The 18,694-nt window shown below is 51.3% G+C and overlaps 1 protein-coding gene and 1 long non-coding RNA gene across 2 annotated transcripts; one reads left to right on the plus strand and one right to left on the minus strand.

Annotated features, from left to right (window-relative positions):
* The first annotated feature begins 11,907 nt into the window (after positions 1–11,907).
* On the plus strand, positions 11,908–14,635 carry LOC115337410 (cyclin-dependent kinase 4 inhibitor B-like). The gene is given in 3 exon segments (XM_030005677.2): positions 11,908–12,443; positions 14,015–14,221; positions 14,223–14,635. Coding segments are annotated over 3 exon segments (534 nt in total). The 5' UTR covers positions 11,908–12,173; the 3' UTR covers positions 14,280–14,635.
* Positions 14,636–14,663: 28 nt separating this feature from the next.
* LOC115337411 lies at positions 14,664–17,497 on the minus strand. Its single transcript, XR_003922137.2, has 3 exons — positions 17,367–17,497; positions 16,740–16,846; positions 14,664–14,984 (listed from the first exon to the last, which is right to left on the minus strand). It is a non-coding gene; the product is annotated as an uncharacterized LOC115337411 (long non-coding RNA).
* Between the last annotated feature and the right edge of the window lie 1,197 nt (positions 17,498–18,694).

Here is an 18,694-nt window from a genome sequence, read left to right on the forward strand (position 1 = left end):
AAATATTTGAAAGGAGAATGCTGTGGGTATGCCAAAGAGGCACAACTTACTGCACTGTGTTGGGCCCTGGCCAGTATCTACCAAACACTGCTCGATATTATGCAGCACCCTCAGGGGGAAGGGAGGGAAAACAGACTGACAGGCACTGCAGCTATTGCAACCCTCGTGACAACCACAGCAGCTACCCCAACCCCAGTGACAGGCACTGCAGCTGAACCAGAGAACCAGCCTGTGCCAGTATCAGTCACGCCCATACAGAAGAAAAAACACACAAAAAAAATCAGTTCTCTTAGTGAGGGATGAAGGTGAACCAGGGTCATCACGAGAACAGGACGAAGAGGCAGAACCAGAGATAATCACCTGATCCCTATCCCTGAGTGAGCTGCAGGATATGCAAAAGGATTTTGGCTGCCATCCACGTGAGCACATTGTTACCTGGCTGCTCCGATGCTGGGATAATGGGGTTAGTAGCTTGTAATTAGAGAGCAGAGAAGCCAAGCAGCTGGGATTCCTGTCTAGGGAAGGGGGTGTCAACAAGGCAATTGGAAAAAAGACACAAGCCCTCAGCCTCTGGAAGCGACTTCTGTCAGGTGTGAAGGAAAGGTGTCCCTTCAAGGATGGTGTTACATGTGTACCCAGGCAAGTGGGCCACTATGGAGACAGGTATCCAGTACCTGAGGGAATTAGCCATGCTGGAGATGATTTATAATGATCTGGAAAATGAGCAGTCACCCACAGATCCAGATGAAGTCCAATGCACACAACCCATGTGGCGGAAGATTCTACAAAGTGTGCCACCATCATATGCCAACTCATTGGCAGAACTGACCTGGAAAGAAGGTGGGGGACAAATGGTGGATGAAGCAGCTGGCCAACTCCAGCAATACAAAGGAATTCTCTCTTCCTCCTCATAGGCCTGCATCTCGGCTGTGGAGAAACTGTCCCAGCAGTTCCAGCAATTCAAAGAGGATATGTCCTACTCCCCACCTGTACGAGCCCCTATCTCAGCTATTAGGAGTGAGCATTCCTGTGCTCAAGAGTGAGGATATAAAAGGTACACACCACAGTGTACCCTGTGGTTCTACCTGCGTGACCACAGGGAGGACATGAGGAAGTGGGGTGGAAAACCTACCTCAGTCCTAGAGGCACAGGTACATGAGTTGCAAGGAAAAACAATCACAAAAGGGGATTCCTTGTGGAAAAATGCCACTCCAGTTTCCAGCAGGCACTTCCCCAGAGGAGAAGGGCTGATCTCACCTCTGATCCTCTTGAAGGGGCTTCTGGTTCATGTTTACAAGAAGTGAGTAGCAGATACTCTAATCAGGATTAGAGGGGCCCTGCCTCCAGCCACGTGGAGGAAATGGACAACCAGGTTTATTAGACTGTGTGGATCCAATGACCTGGCACAATAGGTCCACAGGAGTATAAGGCTCTAGTGGACACCAGCGCACAATGCACCCTAGTGCCATCAAGCTATAAAGGGACAGAACACATCTGTATTTCTGGTGTGACAGGGGATCGCAACAGTATCCCAACAGGGGGATTCCTAACTGTATTGGAAGCTGAAGTGAGTCTAACCGGGAATGAGTGGCAGAAACACCCCATTGTGACTGGCCCAGAGGCCCTGTGCATCCTTGGCATAGACTATTTCAGGAGAGGGTATTTCAAGGACCTAAAAGGGTATTGGTGGGCTTGTGGTATAGCTGCCTTGGAGGTGGAGGGAATTGGACAGCTGTCCACCTTGCCCGGTCTCTCAGAGGACCCTTCTGTTGTGGGGTTGCTGAGGGCTGAAGAACAACAGGTGCCAATTGCTACCACGACGGTGCACTGGTGGCAATATCGCATGAACCAAGACTCCCTGATTCCCATCCATAAGCTGATTTGTTGAGTGGAGAGCCAAGGAGTGATCAGCAAAACTCGCTCACCCTTTAAAAGTACCATGTGGCCAGTGTGAAAATCTAATGGAGAGTGGAGACTAACAGTTGACTATTGTGGCCTGAATGAAGTCACGCTGCAGTTGAGTGCTGCCGTGCTGAACATGCTAGAACTTCAGTACGAACTGGAGTCGAAGGCAGCCAAGTGATACAACACAACTGATACTGCTAATGCGTTTTTCTCAATCCCTCTGGCAGCAGCGTGCCAGCCACGGTTTGCTTTCACTTGGAGAGGTGTCCAGTACACTTGGAATCGATTGCCCCAGGGGTGGAAACACAGCCCCACCATTTGCCATGGACTAATCCAGACTGCACTGGGGAAGGGTAAAGCTCTGGAACACCTGCAATACACTGATGACATCATCATATGGGGCAATACAGCAGAAAAAGGTTTTGAGAAAGGGAAGAAAATAATCCAAATCCTTCTGAAAGCCAGTTTTGCCACAAAAGAAGTTGAGGTCAAGGGACCTGCACAGGAGATCCAATTTTTAGGAATAAAATGGCTAGGTAGACATTGTCAGATCCCAGTGGATGTGATTGACAAAATAGCAGCTATGTCTTCATCGACTAATAAAAAGGAAACACAGGCCCTCTTAGGTGTTGTGGGTTTTTGGAGGATGCATATTCCAAATTACAGTCTGATTGTAAGCCCTCTCTACCAAGTCACCCAGAAGAAGAATGATTTTAAATGGGGCCCTGAGCAACAACAAGCCTTTGAACAAATTAAACGGGAGATTGTTCATGCAGTAGCCCTTGGGCCAGTCTGGGCAGGACAAGATATTAAAAATGTGCTCTACACCACAGCCGGGGAGAATGGCCCTACCTGGAGCCTCTGGCAGAAAGCACCTGGGGAGACCCGAGGCCGACCCCTGGGGTTTTGGAGTCAGGGATACAGAGGATCCGAGGCTCGCTACACTCCAACTGAAAAAGAGATATTGGCAGCATATGAAGGAGTTCAAGCTGCCTCAGAAGTGGTTGGTACTGAAACACAGCTCCTCTTAGCACCCCAACTGCCGGTGCTGGATGTTCAAAGGGAGGGTCTCCTCTACACATCATGCAACTGATGCCACGTGGAGTAAGTGGGTTGCACTGATCACACAACGCGCTCAAATAGGAAACCCCAGTCGCCCAGGAATTGTGGAAGTCATCACGGACTGGCCAGAAGGCAAAGATTTTAGAACATCACCGGAGGAGGAGGTGACACAGGCTGAAGAGTCCCCACTGTATAATAAACTGCCAGAAAATGAGAATCAATATGCCCTGTTCACTGATGGGTCCTGTCGCACTGTAGGAAAACATGGGAGGAGGAAGGCTGCTGTATGGAGTCCTACACAACAAGTCGCAGAAACTGCTGAAGGAGAAGGTGAATTGAGTCAGTATGCAGAGGTGAAAGCCATCCAGCTAGCTTTAGACATTGCTGAATGAGAAAAGTGGCCAGTGCTCTATCTCTGTACTGACTCATGGATGGTGGGAAGTGCCCTGTGGGGGTGGTTACAGCAATGGAAGCTGTAACCCATCTGGGCTGCCCCATTATGGCAAGATATTGCTGCCCAGCTAGAGAATCTGGCTGTAAAAGTACATCTGTTAGATGCTCACATACCCAAGAGTCGGGCCACTGAAGAACATCAAAACAACCAGCATGTGGATCAGGCTGCCAAGATTGAAGTGGCTCAAGTGGATCTTGACTGGCAACCTAAGAGTGAATTATTTATGGCTCGGTGGGCCCATGACACCTCAGGCCATCAGGGAAGAGATGCAACATGCAGATGGGCTCGTGATCAAGGGGTGGACTTGACCATGGACACTATCACACAAGTTATCCATGAACAGGAAACATGCTGCAATCAAGCAAGCCAAGCGGTTAAAGCCTCTGTGATATGGAGGGCGATGGCCTGGCAGATTGACTATATCACACCACCCACCAAAGCAAGTGCCATGTGCTTACAAGAGTGGAAGCAACGACCAGATGGCTGGCAACATATCCCATCCCGCATACCACTGCCCTGAACACTATCCTGGCCCTTGAAAAGCAGGTCTTATGGTGACATGGCACCCCAGAAAGAATTGAGTCAGACAACAGGACTCAATTCCGAAACAACCTCATAGGCACCTGGGCCAAAGAACATGGCATTGAGTGGGTATATCATATCCCCTATCATGCACCAGCCTCCGGGAAAATTGAACCATACAATGGACTGTTAAAGACTACACTGAGAGCAATGGGACACACATTTAGCAAAGGCCACCTGGTTAGTTAAAACTGGGGGATCTGCCAATGGAGCTGGCCCTGTTTCGTGGTTTAACCCCAGCCAGCAACTAAGTACCACACAGCCACTCACTCACTTCCTCCCCACCCAGTGGGATGGGAGAAAGAATGGGAAGGAAAAAGGTAAAACTCATGGGTTGTGATAAGAACAGTTTAATAGAACAGAAAGGAAGAAACTAGTAATGATAATAATAACAATAATAAAATGACAATAATAATAATAAAAGGATTGGAATATACAAGTGATGCACAATGCAATTGCTCACCACTTACCAACCGATGCCCTGTTAGTTCCTGAGTAGCGATCCCCCCAGGCCAATTCCCCCACAGTTTATATACTGGGCATGGCACTACATGGAACAGAATATTTCTTTGGCCAGTTTGGGTCAGCGGTCCTGGCTGTGTCCCCTCCCAGCTTCTCCTGTCCCTCCAGCCTTCTTGCTGGCTGGCCATGAGAAGCTGAAAAATCCTTGACTTAGTGTAAACATTACTTAGCAACAACTGAAAACATCAGTGTGTTATCAACATTCTTCTCATACTTAACCCAAAACACAGCACTATACCAGCTACTAGGAAGACAATTAACTCTATCCCAGCTGAAACCAGGACACCCTGCCCAATCAAAACTTCCACATACTGTAGTGCACATGAAAAATATGTTAGGGAAGACACTCTGGATTATTCCTGCCTTGGGCAAAGGCAAACCCATCCACAGGATTGCTTTTGCTCAACGAGCTGGGTGCACTTGGTGGGTGATGCAGAAGGATGAGGAATTTCACTGTGTACCTCAGGGGGATTTGATTTTGGGAGAGAATAGCCAGTGAATTAAACTGTATGATGTTAATTGCTAAATAACCTGCCACTGTATGTCATCACTACTACAGTTGCTATATGCCATATCAATGGTATTACAGTAAGAATCACCCAAATCACTGAAGGATGGGCTTTGATGAAACCGAGCAAAGTGCCACAGTGATGGAACTTGAACTGGCTTCAGCAACTGGCACCCAGCAACTTCCTCAAGATAGACACCTTCAACCCGCAGACTGTGGGCATGGGCCGCGCCAAATACACCAGCTGCAAGCTCTGGATGCAGCATGGAAGGATCCAACACCACATACCATCTCTCCTGCCCTGAAAGACTGTTATGATAGATGGAGTCCCAAAGTCATGGATTAAATGAACTCAACAGACACGTTAGAGGCATGGCCCATAGTCTAAGGGAACGATATCTCTGTGTGTATCTGTCTATCTATCTATCTATCTGTCTGTCTGTCTTGAAGAGGGGAAAAGTAGTGGTAAATAATTCGAAAGTGTAGGATCTGGGCATGACATAGGTGGTGTAGAATAAGGGATGGATAATGTCCTGGGTTCGGCTGGGATAGGGTTAGCTTTCACAAGAAGCTGGGAGGGGGCACAGCAAGGACAGCTGACCCAAACTAGCCAAGGAGATATTCCATACCATAGAACATCATGGTCAGTATATAAACTGGGGGAGCTGGCTGGAGGGTGGGGGGGGAGGAATCACGGCTCAGGAACAAGCTGAGCATTGGTTTCCGGCTGGTGAGCAATTGCATTATGCATCACTCACTTTATATAGTCTTTTATTATTATTGTTACTATTACTTCTTCTCTCCTTGTGTCATCCTATTAAACTGTCCTTATCTGAACCTATGAGGTTTTACCTTTTTCTTCTGATTCTCCTCCCCATCCCACCGTGGGGGGTGGGGAGGGATGAGCAAGTGGCAGCCTGGTGTTTAGTTGCCAGCTGGGGTTAAACCACAACACTTGTATCCTCAGTAGTCTGCCAGCCAGCTTGGGGAGATCCAGTTTGGTATTCATAACAACTAATTTTCAAGATGAGCTACGAAGGAGAGTGGGCTGGAGGGAAAGAAAACTCCTAATGTTTTTTTTTTTTCTGAAAACTTTGTGGGCTTTACAAAAGCAAAACAAAACTAATTTAATACAAATTCTTTGCAGGTCAGCTTTTAAAAAATGTCTTCACCTCTTCCCTGTGTTCCTTACTTAAAGGCAGGACAGGCACAGCTGCCAGGTGAAAAATTCAGAAATGTTCACTAAACTCTCAGCTAGAAAAGCTCACTTTTCAATCAGCTGACAAGAAGTCTGAATGAAAATTTTAAAAAAGTAATTAGCCCTTGATGTCCATGGGCTCAGATAAATCAAAATTTCATATTCCAAGATTTCTGTGTGCTGAAATAATGTGCTAAACTGCACTGCCTCCAAGCCCCCAACCCTGTTCAGAATAATTCACATCCTTGAGAATATGAGTTGCCTGTAATCAGGAAATCTTTCTCCTTTGTTCCCTGTGGAGACATTAAATACATAGCTATAGAGATACAGCAGTCAATAAGGATAATTTACTACAAGATTAAATTGAACCTGTGATTCCCAGCATGTCTTTATATGCACCTAAACTGTACTGAGAATGTCAGTAGCTTTTAGCAGCTAAACTTCACCACCACAGTCTTGATCAAAATAGAAAAAACTAGCACAATGTGACTGATTATCCAACTCGATGTGATAGATGCATTACAGCTTAAGCAGAAGAGTTGTCATTAACAATATAAATCTATGTATATACACTTGAGGACTGGATTAAATGTTTAATTGAAGATATACTCATTGTGAATTTTATGTAATTCAGTAACATAATCACTGATTGTGGAAGATGCCTGACATCTACCTGACACGTTAAGCACTGCTTAGCTCTCAGACGGCACATTACCTGACCCACCCCCTTCTTCAGACACTTGGAAGATGACAGTTCCTGGCAACTGCAGAATCACAAAGCCCATGAACAGGGTGCACAGTAGCTTTTACCACTTGACTTCATATTTTGAAAACATGTCTCAAATACACCAGCCTTTCTTCTGCTGTCCTACAGGCCTATGAGCACAATCCTTACATGTGTAAGGGAGCCAGAGTGATCTGCTCAGCACTGTGCAGTTAGGTGATGGGGACATGAGAATTATTACTTAGATTCCAAGTTGTTTTGCTACACAGATGCCACAAAAGCAAGATGGGGCTGTGATAGACTTTATGAACTGGAGAATGTGTCCTAGATTCTGTATTCATGTCTTTGTAGCTAAACCTTTGGACATGAGGACATCTAAAATGGAAAAAAAAAAAAAAAAAAATCAAAAACCTGGATCTAGACAGCACATTTTCTGATCCTGTAGTTTATCAGCATTTCCATAGTACAAACCACAGGACCAAACCATTGGGCCATCTATGGATTGGGAAACTCCTTCTGGTGGAACAAAACTAAATCCCAAATAACAAGATCAGGGATAGCTTACAGACAAGACAGTCCACTAGCATCTGCTTGTGTTTTGGTAGCTTACAGCTCTCTGACATAAGTCATTGATTTATTTTCTAGTTTGAGTGCTTCTTCTACCACTGATTCAGCTACTCTGGGAGAATATTTTGTTGAAGAGACCCAAGGAAGCAAATGGCATATCCAACATGGTAACCAAACATAGAAGCAAGTTTCAAGGTCTCTCTCACTGAATCTGTAATGCTTACAGCTTCAATAAGAAAAACTGTGCACACAGAATGCTCATTGCAAGCACAGCCAAGTAAATAGCCATAAAATTTCCAGAAGTGTGTCTGTGCAGAGTTTTGTAGTGCTTGTGTCCACATTGTTTGAAAGAGTACATAAAGGACTAGGTAAAAAAGAGAAAATCCACTTCCAAAATAGTGTCAATACTATTAAAAAGAGACACAACTAAATTTGAATTAGCACTTATACTTCCACTTGAAAGAAATCCAAAATCTGTTCTGATTTATTTGCATATTTATTTTTATGCCAACAAGGAATGTTAGGTCGCCAGTGCTGTCTATCCTCCTCCTTCCCAAAGAAAGAGACCCAGCTGAAGGAAGAACAGAACCTCCTACTCCAAACCTGGAAGAAAATGTATCTGTTACAAACTTGCCAATAACTTTTTTTCCTGCCCAGTGATAACTAGCCTAATTTCTTCCCAGACCAAGCAGAAGAAATCAAGGAAGAAACAGACTTTTTCACAAAGCCAGATTCTCCCCTGCTAAGGTTAAGTGTCCCTGATATAGGCAATTAGGATTTGAGGGGAGCACTGAATGGTCACCTTTCGCTTACAGGTAAGCAGACCGCCAGAGCTGGCACATCATTACTGTGAGGTGCAGCTGGTCAGAGAACTGGCCTGTGAACAGCTGATAGTTTTGGAGATTGGAAGCCCACTGCTCTTGCTGTCATGTTATCACCCAGCTTGAGGATTTTTAAAACTTTCTGCCTGGTTTTTTTTGTATGATTTTTTTTTGTTTTCAAACCCTTATCACTGTATCTCCAAACATCCCTGTTATCCTACGATACTCCGTTCTTCTTGGCAGACATCCCTCCTGATTTTCTATAGGAGTCAATGATGTCTATTCTCCCCAGCAAAAGCAGTAACATAACTGACGATGGGGATTTTTACCAACATCTGCACTTACTTTATCAGAACATGATACATTAAGATTATTCTGCAGAAAAAATCTATTGACAGGTTTTTCAAAATCCAAAGCTCTTTAACCTGTACTAAATTACATTTCATTGTTGCACTGAGTTGTTTGCTCTAATTGTAAAACAATGTTTTGGAAGAACTTCAATTTCTGTGGAGTCAAATCAGTGAAAACTGAGAAAATCTGCTGTGAGTAAGATTTTCCTTTGTGGTAAGCTGCTTTTGAGTAATATTGAGCTGATTACACAGTACGCATACTAACAACTATCTTCCTGAATCTCTTGACATTTCTCTTTTTTCCTTTTGACTGTAGAAATCAGTATCATTGCAGTTCTTGCAAGGTCTACCTGCTTACCAGACAATTTGTATTTATTTGGCATTTTGTCAATGTCTATATGCATATTTAGTATGCCTGCAGCACACATTTGTAATACAGTTATGAAAGGTGTAATGCCTCCCTAACTGATTGTTTTAAGGTCATGATTACACAACTTATCCTTGCACAATTAACTTTGAAATGGGAAAAAGTTACTTCCAACTGTGTAACAGCTTCTTTAAGGCTACCTTCAGCTGAACAGTGAAACTCTCCTTCAGCCAGCAACTGCATATTCAGAGCAAAAGGGAAACACTGTCTGAGACTCCTGCTCCAAAGCAAGCAGTTTTCAACTGAATTATCTTATTTTCTCTCATGGATGGGGTTTCAGTTCTTGCTCAGGAGAACAAGCATTTATGAATTTGCAAAGGCAGTCTTTTTGAAGGCAGCCTTCTTTTCCCTAATAGCACAGTGTGGGTTTTTCTGAACTGCAGGAAAAGTCAGGAAGGACTCCTTATTTTGTCATTCATGTATGTTTGACTGTTACTTCTTGAGGTTTCTAAGAAATGCCAGCCTCTTCTGGCACGGAGGGGCAGCTGTGAAAGCAGCATGAAGGAATGTTTTGGGGTTTGATTACCTTATTTACCACATAGCCTTGGAGTAACAAGTGAGTTAAACAAATGAGTAGAAAGCCTATCTTTCTTTACACATGTTTTTTTTTTTGTTGTTAAAGTAACAGGCCCTGCTTAAAACTTCCACACAATTCCAGTAGATGTGGACTTATTTTGTTTACCTTATGGACGTATCATTGCCACCGAAGCCCTGTCAGAACCCTTTTTTTATCACTAGTGTATGGTTGTCCTGTACCTGAGAATCAGGATCAGTGTACTATCTCTACTGAACTGATTCTGCAATATTGCTTTATACTCCAGCTGTTGTCAAAATCAGCTTGCAGTCTTTTTAAGGTTGAAGTGTAGCTTTCACTATTTGGGTGTTTCCACTGTACAGTGGTCTACATACCAGGGTATATAGATTTAACTCTTCCTCTTGTTTCCTTCTTTTTTTTTTTTTTTGCTACAGAGGTCTGAAGCATCTTTATTTTCTCATTTTTATGGCACACAGTGCTTGAATAGCAAATTCATTAATAAAGAAATAGGAAAGAAAAAAAGAAATAAAAAAAAAAGAAAACCAGAACACTAGGAAATCACCAGATTGTGTATAAATGCTCATTTATTTAACCAGAAGCAATTATTTATATCAAGAAGCTCTTTATCATGAGTGGATCTCTGCTCATTTCTACATATCTGAGCATAGAAATAGTAGCCAGTGCAAGTGAAGAAGCAGAAGTTGGCAATAGGCTGATTTGATTATAGGAACAGGCCAAGCATTGTAAATAGAACCACAAACTTAACCTTTACATAGACAGTCTTCACTGGCCACGCCAGCTGGCATTCTTTTGTTTGCTGCTGGTGGAAATCACCTGCACCACTTGGTACTGAAAACAGAGCGCTTTCCTGGTAGCATAGCTGTGCCTTTCTAAAGTATTAGGCCAAGAAAATAATTTCATTGTTTTGACATTTGACATCGTTTTAGATAAAGATGCAGGCGAGCACGTGGGCAGCATGATTGGCAACAGCCTAAAAAGTGGGGAACGGCGACACGGGGTAGAATTGGGATTGCAGACTTCCCAAGAGAATGAGCTTAGAGGTCCCATGCATCTGGCAAAGGTCGCGTCCGTGCGCTAAGGTGAGGAAATAGGTCACTTTCGTGACACGTTACGGTGAAGGAAGCAAGGGCAGTTACAAGCCTCAAGAAGCAGCGCCGTGAAACGTGCCTGAACGAAGAAGTGAGGAGCTCTCCCTTCCCCTCAGTCTCCGGCAGGTTTTTCCCCCGGGGAGCAGCGGGTGACAAGAGGCGCCGGTCAACACGCCCGCGGCGGAGGGTGACCCGGCCCGGCGGGCGGGGCGGGGCGGGGCGGCGCGGGGCGGCGCGGGGCGGCGCGGCGCCCGGGGAAGGGGGGGGGGGGGAGCTGTCCGTGGTGCTGCCACCGCCCCGCGCCCCCCGCGCCCCGCCCAGCCCCGCCCCGCCCCGCCCCGCCCCGCGGCATCCCGCCCTCAGCCGCCGCTCACTCCGGGGCTGGCTCTCCGCCGGGCGTGTGCGCGGAGCCGCGCAAACACCTTGCCGTGCCGAAGGAGCGCTTGCCCGTCCTCCGGGGCCTTTGTTTGGAGGAAGGGTTCAAAGTCTCGACCTGCCGAATTTTTTTCATTAAAAAAAAAAAAAAAGAAAAACCAGCCCGTTCAGGCGGAGGGTGGAGGCGTCGCAGCCGCGGCTCGTACCTCCGCGCAGGCTTTCTGCGCCGCTGCGCCCACTCTCTGCTACTAAGCGGCCGTGCCGACGCAAAAAGCTGGGAAGAGCTGTCGGTTCACCCGAGGAGAAGGGGGAAGAAGGGCGGCCACCTCCGCCTTCTGCGCCTCGGCTACCTATGGGTGTCCGGATTGTGCGGGGAGGCAGCGCCAGGGCGAGCGCGCCTGCCGGGACGGTGGCGGAGCCCCGTTGACACTCGGCCCGCAGTCCTCGGCCCGCTCTCGTCCTTAAATCCCGCTCTCGTTAAACAAAAGCCTTTTGCTCCCTTTCCTCCTGCTCTTCCCGCGGGCCCCTTCTCCTCTCGGGGGCGGGGGGGGGGGGGGGGGATGGGGAGGAGAGACCGCCTCGCCGCCGGACGCCCTCCCGGGAGGCCGGCCCCCCCCCGGCCCTCAGAGGGCAGCGCAAGGCGCCCCGCCCCGTCGGAGCAAGGCCGGGGACCGGCCGCGGCCGCTGTGCTCCACCGCGGTGACGGTGACACGGGCGCAGGGGCGAGGCGGGGCCCGCGGGACCGGGCCGGGGCGGGCCGGGGCGGAGCGGAGCGGAGAAGAGCGGAGCGGCAGCAGCTGTGCGGCGAAAAACAGCGGCGGGAGGCTCCGTCGCGTCCTTGCAGGTGGAAGCGGTCCCCGCGACGGCACCGGACAGGAAATCCCGGGCCAAGGCCGAGGCCGGGGACGGAGCCAGAGCCAGGGCTAGGGCTAAGGCTAGGGCTAGGGCCGGGGCGGAGCCGAGCCGCGCTGCGCTGCGCTGCCCCGTGTGCCCAGAGCGGCCAGCGGCGCGGAGCGGCGGGGCCGAGCGCTCCCATGGGCAGGGCGCCCCTCGCGGGCCGCCGTCGTCGCCAGCCCCGGGCAGCGTGGGGAGACCAAGGAGAGGCTGCAGTTCTCTGCGACCCCCGACCGGCAGCGCGCGTGAGACCGAGGCGAGCCCGGAGCATGGCTCGGCGGACGAGCAGCACGGTCGCGGACGAGCTGGCCAACGCCGCCGCTCGCGGCGACCTGCAGCGCCTGAAGGAGCTGCTGGACGGCGCGGCGGACCCCAACGGCGTCAATTCCTACGGCCGGACCCCCATCCAGGTAGGGAGGCCCGGGGAGGGGGCTGGGGGTGCGGGTGATGGGGGTGATGGGGCTAGTGGGGGTGCGGGCGGCGGGGCGGGGGCAGCGGTCCCTCCGTGCCCGAGGAGCGGCGGCGGCAGCCCCGGGGCATCCTCCGGGAGCCGGCCGCCCCCCGACGGCTGCGCTCGGCTGCCGCGGCAGCGGCCCGGGGCGGCGGTTCTTCTCGCCTTGCTGGAAAGGCGAAAGTCTGTGACGGCCGCAAGAGAGAGGTTTTAGTCTTAGCAACCCCTGACTTAAACCAGCTGAAATAGGGTGACTCAAAACCGAGAGCTTTAATGCTCATCTCGCAATAAACGTGCAATAAAAAGTAACGAGTCACCTTTTCAGAAAGAATTACCCTTTCATCATACCTCGTCTTCTGATTTATACACCTATTAGTATTTTTCCTCACCTCTCCCGTGAAAAAAGTGTATTCACTGACTCTCACGATATATTGACTGGCCGTTACGAGCAGAAACATCTGGGTGCAATAGCCTTGCCCAGCAGACCCTGCAGGTAGAAAGCTAGCAGTCCCTGGGGGGGGTCAGTCTGCCTACATTTTACAGTCGCGTGAACGTGTAGATAGATGTAATGCCCGGAGGAGTAGTAGGTACTAGATTTATAAAGCCGTGTCGATTTCCGAGGTAGTTCTAGCCAGCTTCTTCTTAAATTTTCAAAATAAAACGAAACGGGAATAATCTGAGAAGTTATATTTAAGTTTTACGGCCAGTGCTTGCGAAACTCTATCCTACAAAATGTCGGTGCAGCATTTCTCTCGAAACAACGTATCCGATGCCGTCCCCCGGCGTGTTTTTTTCTGCACCTTTGCGCAGCAGGGATTTAGCCCGTGCGCTGAACGCCCCGCCGGGTGCGCGGGGGGAGAAAGGCAGCTTAGAAAACGGTGAGCCCGAGCCGGGGGGCTCCCGGGAGTTTTGGTGCTGCACTGGGCGGGCGGGGGGGCAGGTTAAAGGTGCGGTTTGAGTCTCCCCTGAGGGCGAGGGAAGCGCGGGCTCCGCGCTGCAGGGAGGGCAGCTTCCCTGCACACGCGTGTCCCCTTGCCAAGGACCTCCTGGAAAAGCTTCCCGGGTGAGAGCGGGACGGCGGCAGCCCCCGGGAGCGGCCCCACTGGCACGGTTCCGCTGTGGCCCTTGCAAAGCGGCTCGGGACTAGCCCTCGGTTCCTGCAGGGGTGCGCCGGGAAAAGGGCGAGCCCACTCCCCCGGTCCCTCCACCCTGCCCGTCCCTCCGCCCTCCGCCCCGACCCCCCCCCCCGCCGGCTCCTTTCGCGGAGCAGCCCCGGGTGGAGGCCCGCACGCCCCGGCCCCAACGGGTCTTCCGCGCCGCTCTGCCCCACCTGGAGGGTTTCCCTCGGCCGCCCAACGCTCCCGCCGCGTCCGTGCATCCCGCCGTCCGCAGCGACTCCGGAGCCGATCTCTAGGCCTCACCCGCGGATTCTCCGCTCCTTTCCGCGGGCGATCCCCGCTCCTGCGGGGCTGAACGAGGGTGCCTGAGCGGGGCAGGCGCCGCCGCCGCTGACGCTGTCTCTCCCCGCAGGTGATGATGCTGGGCAGCCCGCGGGTGGCCGAGCTGCTGCTGCAGCGCGGAGCCGACCCCAACCGCCCCGACCCGCGCACCGGATCCCTCCCGGCCCACGACGCGGCCCGCGCTGGCTTCCTGGAGACGCTGGCGGCGCTGCACCGCGCCGGGGCGCGCCTCGACCTGCCCGACGGCCGCGGCCGCCTCCCCCTCGACGTGGCGGCGGGGGGGGCCGCACGGACCGGTGGGCCGCTACCTGCGCCACCCGCCGCCCCGCACCTAGCCCCCCCCGTCCTGCGCGATGCCATCCTCTAATTTATTGCCCGCGCCCGCCTCGGGAGACGCGAAGTCGAGCAGCCCTCACGCGCCGTAAATACCACCACCACCGCCCCCACCATCACCACCACCCCCCACCCCCCACCCCGAGTCGCGTTTCCCCGCTCGGATGCTCGAAGGGCCCGCGGGATATGTATCGTTTCTGGTCTACTCTTTGCACGCGCCTGCATGCTACCCTGCACTCGAAACCCCACGCCCCTGCATGCTCTCCCCTTTTCACGCGAGAGCACAAAAGCTGTGAAGTGAAATATATATGAAGGACACCCCCCTCACAGAAATGGCACAATAAATCCCTCGTATTTTGACAGGACGGCGTCTGGGCTTTCTGTTCACCCTCCTCCCCGGGGCTCTCCACTCGCACTTCCCAGCCCCCCGTCTGAAGGGAGCGGCAAAGGCTCCGGGCTCTCCCGGGCCCGAGCCGACTGCTCCCCGTTTGATTTCAGACTCAGATTAAGTGGGACTCAAGGGGAGCCGAAGCCAGTCTCTGCCTCTCCCTGGCAAAACCGGCCGGGACAGCGGGGAACTGAGGCTTCCTGGTGCGATTGCGGCTTTGGCAAATGCCTTCTTACAACCACGTAAGATGCTGTGCAAGTCTGTGCATGGGCCCGTGGCACATCCGTGGCTCTTCTCATGACGGTTGTAAACATGGGACCTGGAGGGAGCAGATAAAGAGCGATTTGTGTCTCTGCAAGCCCGATACCGCCCTCGCTTGAAGTAATAGATGTTTTACCAACTTGCAGGTGACCTTCCCAGAGTTACTGTACGTTTAACAGTATTTTGAAGACATCATGACGACGGTTGCAAATGGAAGGCGGCGCGGAACTAAAAACCAAAAATCGTGCGTCCTAGCTCGGCCCCAGGGCTTCCCAAGCTGCTCGAAGGTGGCACGTTTGGTAAAGAAACAAACGAGCCGTTGCAACAACAAGCGGTTGTAACGGCTGTGCTGCTAGCAGGAGGACGAGCCGGGGCGAGGGGCAGGTTCACGATCGGAGAGCTGCTCCACGTTTCCCTGACAGCCTCGGCGCGGGTAAGCAAGCCGGGCGTGAGCATCCCGCAGGAAAGCCACGGCGGCAGCCCGGCCTTCGCCGCGGGGAAGCGGACGGCCGGGGAAACCTGCTCGCCGCCGCTGCCGGTCCCCGACCCCCGGCGCTGGGCAGCGGGAAGAAGGGGTCGGGCAGCGGCGGGTAGGGCGGTGAGGCAGGCGGCGAGGACGGGGCTCCTGCCGCACGAGTGGGAGAACCTGCCTCCCCCCCGGGCCCCACGCGGGGCCGTGCTCGGACGGGGAAGGAGAAGAGAGGCGGGGCAGCGGGAGAGGTCTGGTCCCGTTGCCCCGTGCAAACCCTGGGCGCTTGGCAGAGCCGCCTGCGGAGAATTAAAGGGGAAGAAGATTTCTTTTCATTCTGCGTCCCTACAGAGTGTCCAACCCCCAGATATTTCACACATACACATTAAAAAATATTATATAAGTACTTTTATATAACGTATTAGAACATGTTATTTATTACAACATAATTTCATACGATGCGTGCGTTATAATTACTTTGTATCGGCTGGCACGCTATAAATATGTAGTTTTGCCATTTATGTACGTCATAGATCGAGGTAATATCTATATACGTAACATGCATATATATATAAAAAATATTATATTATGTATCAAGCCTATGTATTTGCTTATCAATTATTTGTATAAGTAATCCTCTTGTGTTTAATTATAACTATATTACATGCAAATAAATATGTACAAAAAATTCGCATTATATTTAGTCTATATTCATGCTTGGTTATTGTAAGGGTGCCTAGAATATGTATTTTATACATATGTTTAAATAAAAAGATATAAAATTACAATATGCGGCGATACCACCTTACGAAATTGTACTGTGTTCTCTCTTAGTACGTGGCATAGCCATAAGCGAACCAAGGACGACACTGGGGATGCAGCAGTCAAGCACCTGCATCCCATGCCTGAGGGAACTGGGATGGAGCTGGGACCAGACATGGAGACAGGTCACGTCTAGAGCCTGACCACCCTCTTTACAGAAAAGTAAGGGTCTAATAAACTGCACTTCCAATCTCAGTTAGACCAGTATTCCTATTTTAAAAGGTCGTTTTCTCTAAGAAGCAGAATTAGATTTTAAAATTTTGAGTATTTCCATTGCAGCTTATGAAACAACAACAACAACAATAAAAATAAAACATAAAAAATAAAATAAAATTATAATAATAATATAAAAAAAAATTAACGTGGCAGGGAAATAACAGACTTTCCTAGGCTGACCACACCAAACGAGCAGAATATGCCCTCAAAATCCAGCAGGGCTAAATGCCTAATTGCTATAAATCTGCCTCACACCATAGGTCTGGAGCCCCTGCCCCGGCTAGGCCCACGATGGGGGCTACTCACCCCGTCGGAGGATTGGGGTCCCCAACACAATCCTGCTCAGCTGCGGGAGCTTCCACAGGCACCTTTTCTTCTGGCAGCAGCATCAGCTCCAGGTCTTGGAGTCCTCCCTGAAAAGAAGAATAGTAATGGTTAACAACAGACAGCAGCAGCAACATATATTTCGAGAAAGCCCTAAAATAATTACGTTTAACATCTCAGACACCTCGCACTTTTTATTTTTAATATAGCAGCTGTAAGTAAGTACATGTGCACAAACTCCACGCACACATACACATGCACACACAACCCTCTGGCGGCATGGTTTGCGCCCTGTGCACTACGAGATGCTCCTCCGGCCCGGCTCGGCCATGCATTCAGCGTTGGTGGGTATTTGGTTTCTATTGCCAAAACTGTCGGTTCATCCTCCCAGCACTGCTCCAGCACCTGCATCATGCAGCCAGGCAGGCATTCATTTCTCTCAGTTTTGCCTTGCCTGTCGGGGAGGAGTCGTCACGGGAGGGAAGGGAAGAGAAGGGAAGGGAAAAAAAAAAAAAAAAAAAAAAAAAAAAAGGGGGGGGGGGAAAAAAAAAAAAAAGGCAGCATCTCTCGGAGAGCTGCTTTCATTTCGAAATGGCTGTTTTCACTCACCCATTTCCCAGGCTTGAAATCGGACTCGGTCCAGGAGAAACCATTACAGGCTCTTCTTTATTAGCATTGTTGTGAGGGTTACTCCGTGCCCCGGCCGAAGAAGGAAACTTCTGTTGACATCGGTGTTATTACTGTTTGTCCAGCCGAGAGAAGGAGGTGTTTGTTATTGGGGGTGGGGGGGGTGGTGTTGCATACGCGTATGTCCACCAGCCCTCCCAGGGGCTGCCGCGATGCCTCCCCACTCCGGAGCCTTCCCCGCCGGCTCCCTCCAGTCCCTGCACCCCCAGCTCCGCGTCCAGCCGCGCCGTGCCGAGCAGGGCCCCGCCGCAGCCGGGGAAGGCGAAGATGCGCCTGCAGGACCGACACCCTCCCGATCATCACCCTTCCCCGCGCTTCGCGCCGAGGTACCCCACACCCTGGGAGGGGGGATGTGCAGGCAGAGGGGGTCCCGGGGACGGGGGCAGAACGGGGAGGGGGCGGAGCGGGACACCCCTACCACCACCACCACCAGCAACAGCCCCCCCGTCCCCCGCCGCCCAGAGATCCTCTGCCGGACGGCAGGCCCCGCTCAGCACCGACTGTCGGGGGGCTCAGCACCCCTCCGGCGGTCCGCGCGGCAGCGCCTGGAGCCGGCTCGGGAGGGGAGCGCCGGCAGGTTGCTCGGAGCTTTTGAGCGCTCCTCCGCTACTCCCCCCACACCCCCGTCCCGGCCCCAAAATCTCACCCTTCAAACCGAAAACAAAGCGGTCTGGCACCGCGGTGCACGACCGGGAAGAAAGTCGGGGGAGAGGAAACAGTTAATTACCCGTTTCGGTTACCGGCGGGGGGAGACGAGATCCGCTTTTTTTTTTTTTTTTCCCTTTTTTTTTTTTTTTCGCTCCGCTACGCAACGGCCCCGCGTCGCGTTCAAATGACCATGTGACAAGGAAATAGCTGCTCGCCCGGGCCAATACTGGCCTGCGCTTTTAAAGCGGCAGGGATCCGCTAGCCGCCTGCCCGGGGGACAAACGCGGGCCCCGGGGGAACGGGCTGGAGTGGCGGTGCGCCAAGCCGCCGCAGCCCCCGCCCCGCCGAGGGGCTCCCGAAGGGAGCGAGGTCTAAAACCGACCGAACAACAAGAAAAAGAACAGAATCACCACCAGCACCACCACCAGCACCACCCCCCCCGCACCAGGGGAGCGGGAGGCGGCGTGTTTGGAGGGGACGGACGGACGGGGGGGGGCGGGGGGGCAAGGACATGTCGTCAAGGCTTTATTTGAAAGCAGGGGAGCGCCCTGCGATTGGCCGGCCTCCACGCGCGTTCGGTGGTGGTGCTCCTCGGGGCGAGC

This window comes from Aquila chrysaetos, chromosome Z (genome assembly GCF_900496995.4).
Source record: "Aquila chrysaetos chrysaetos chromosome Z, bAquChr1.4, whole genome shotgun sequence".
NCBI classification, from domain to species: domain Eukaryota; kingdom Metazoa; phylum Chordata; class Aves; order Accipitriformes; family Accipitridae; genus Aquila; species Aquila chrysaetos.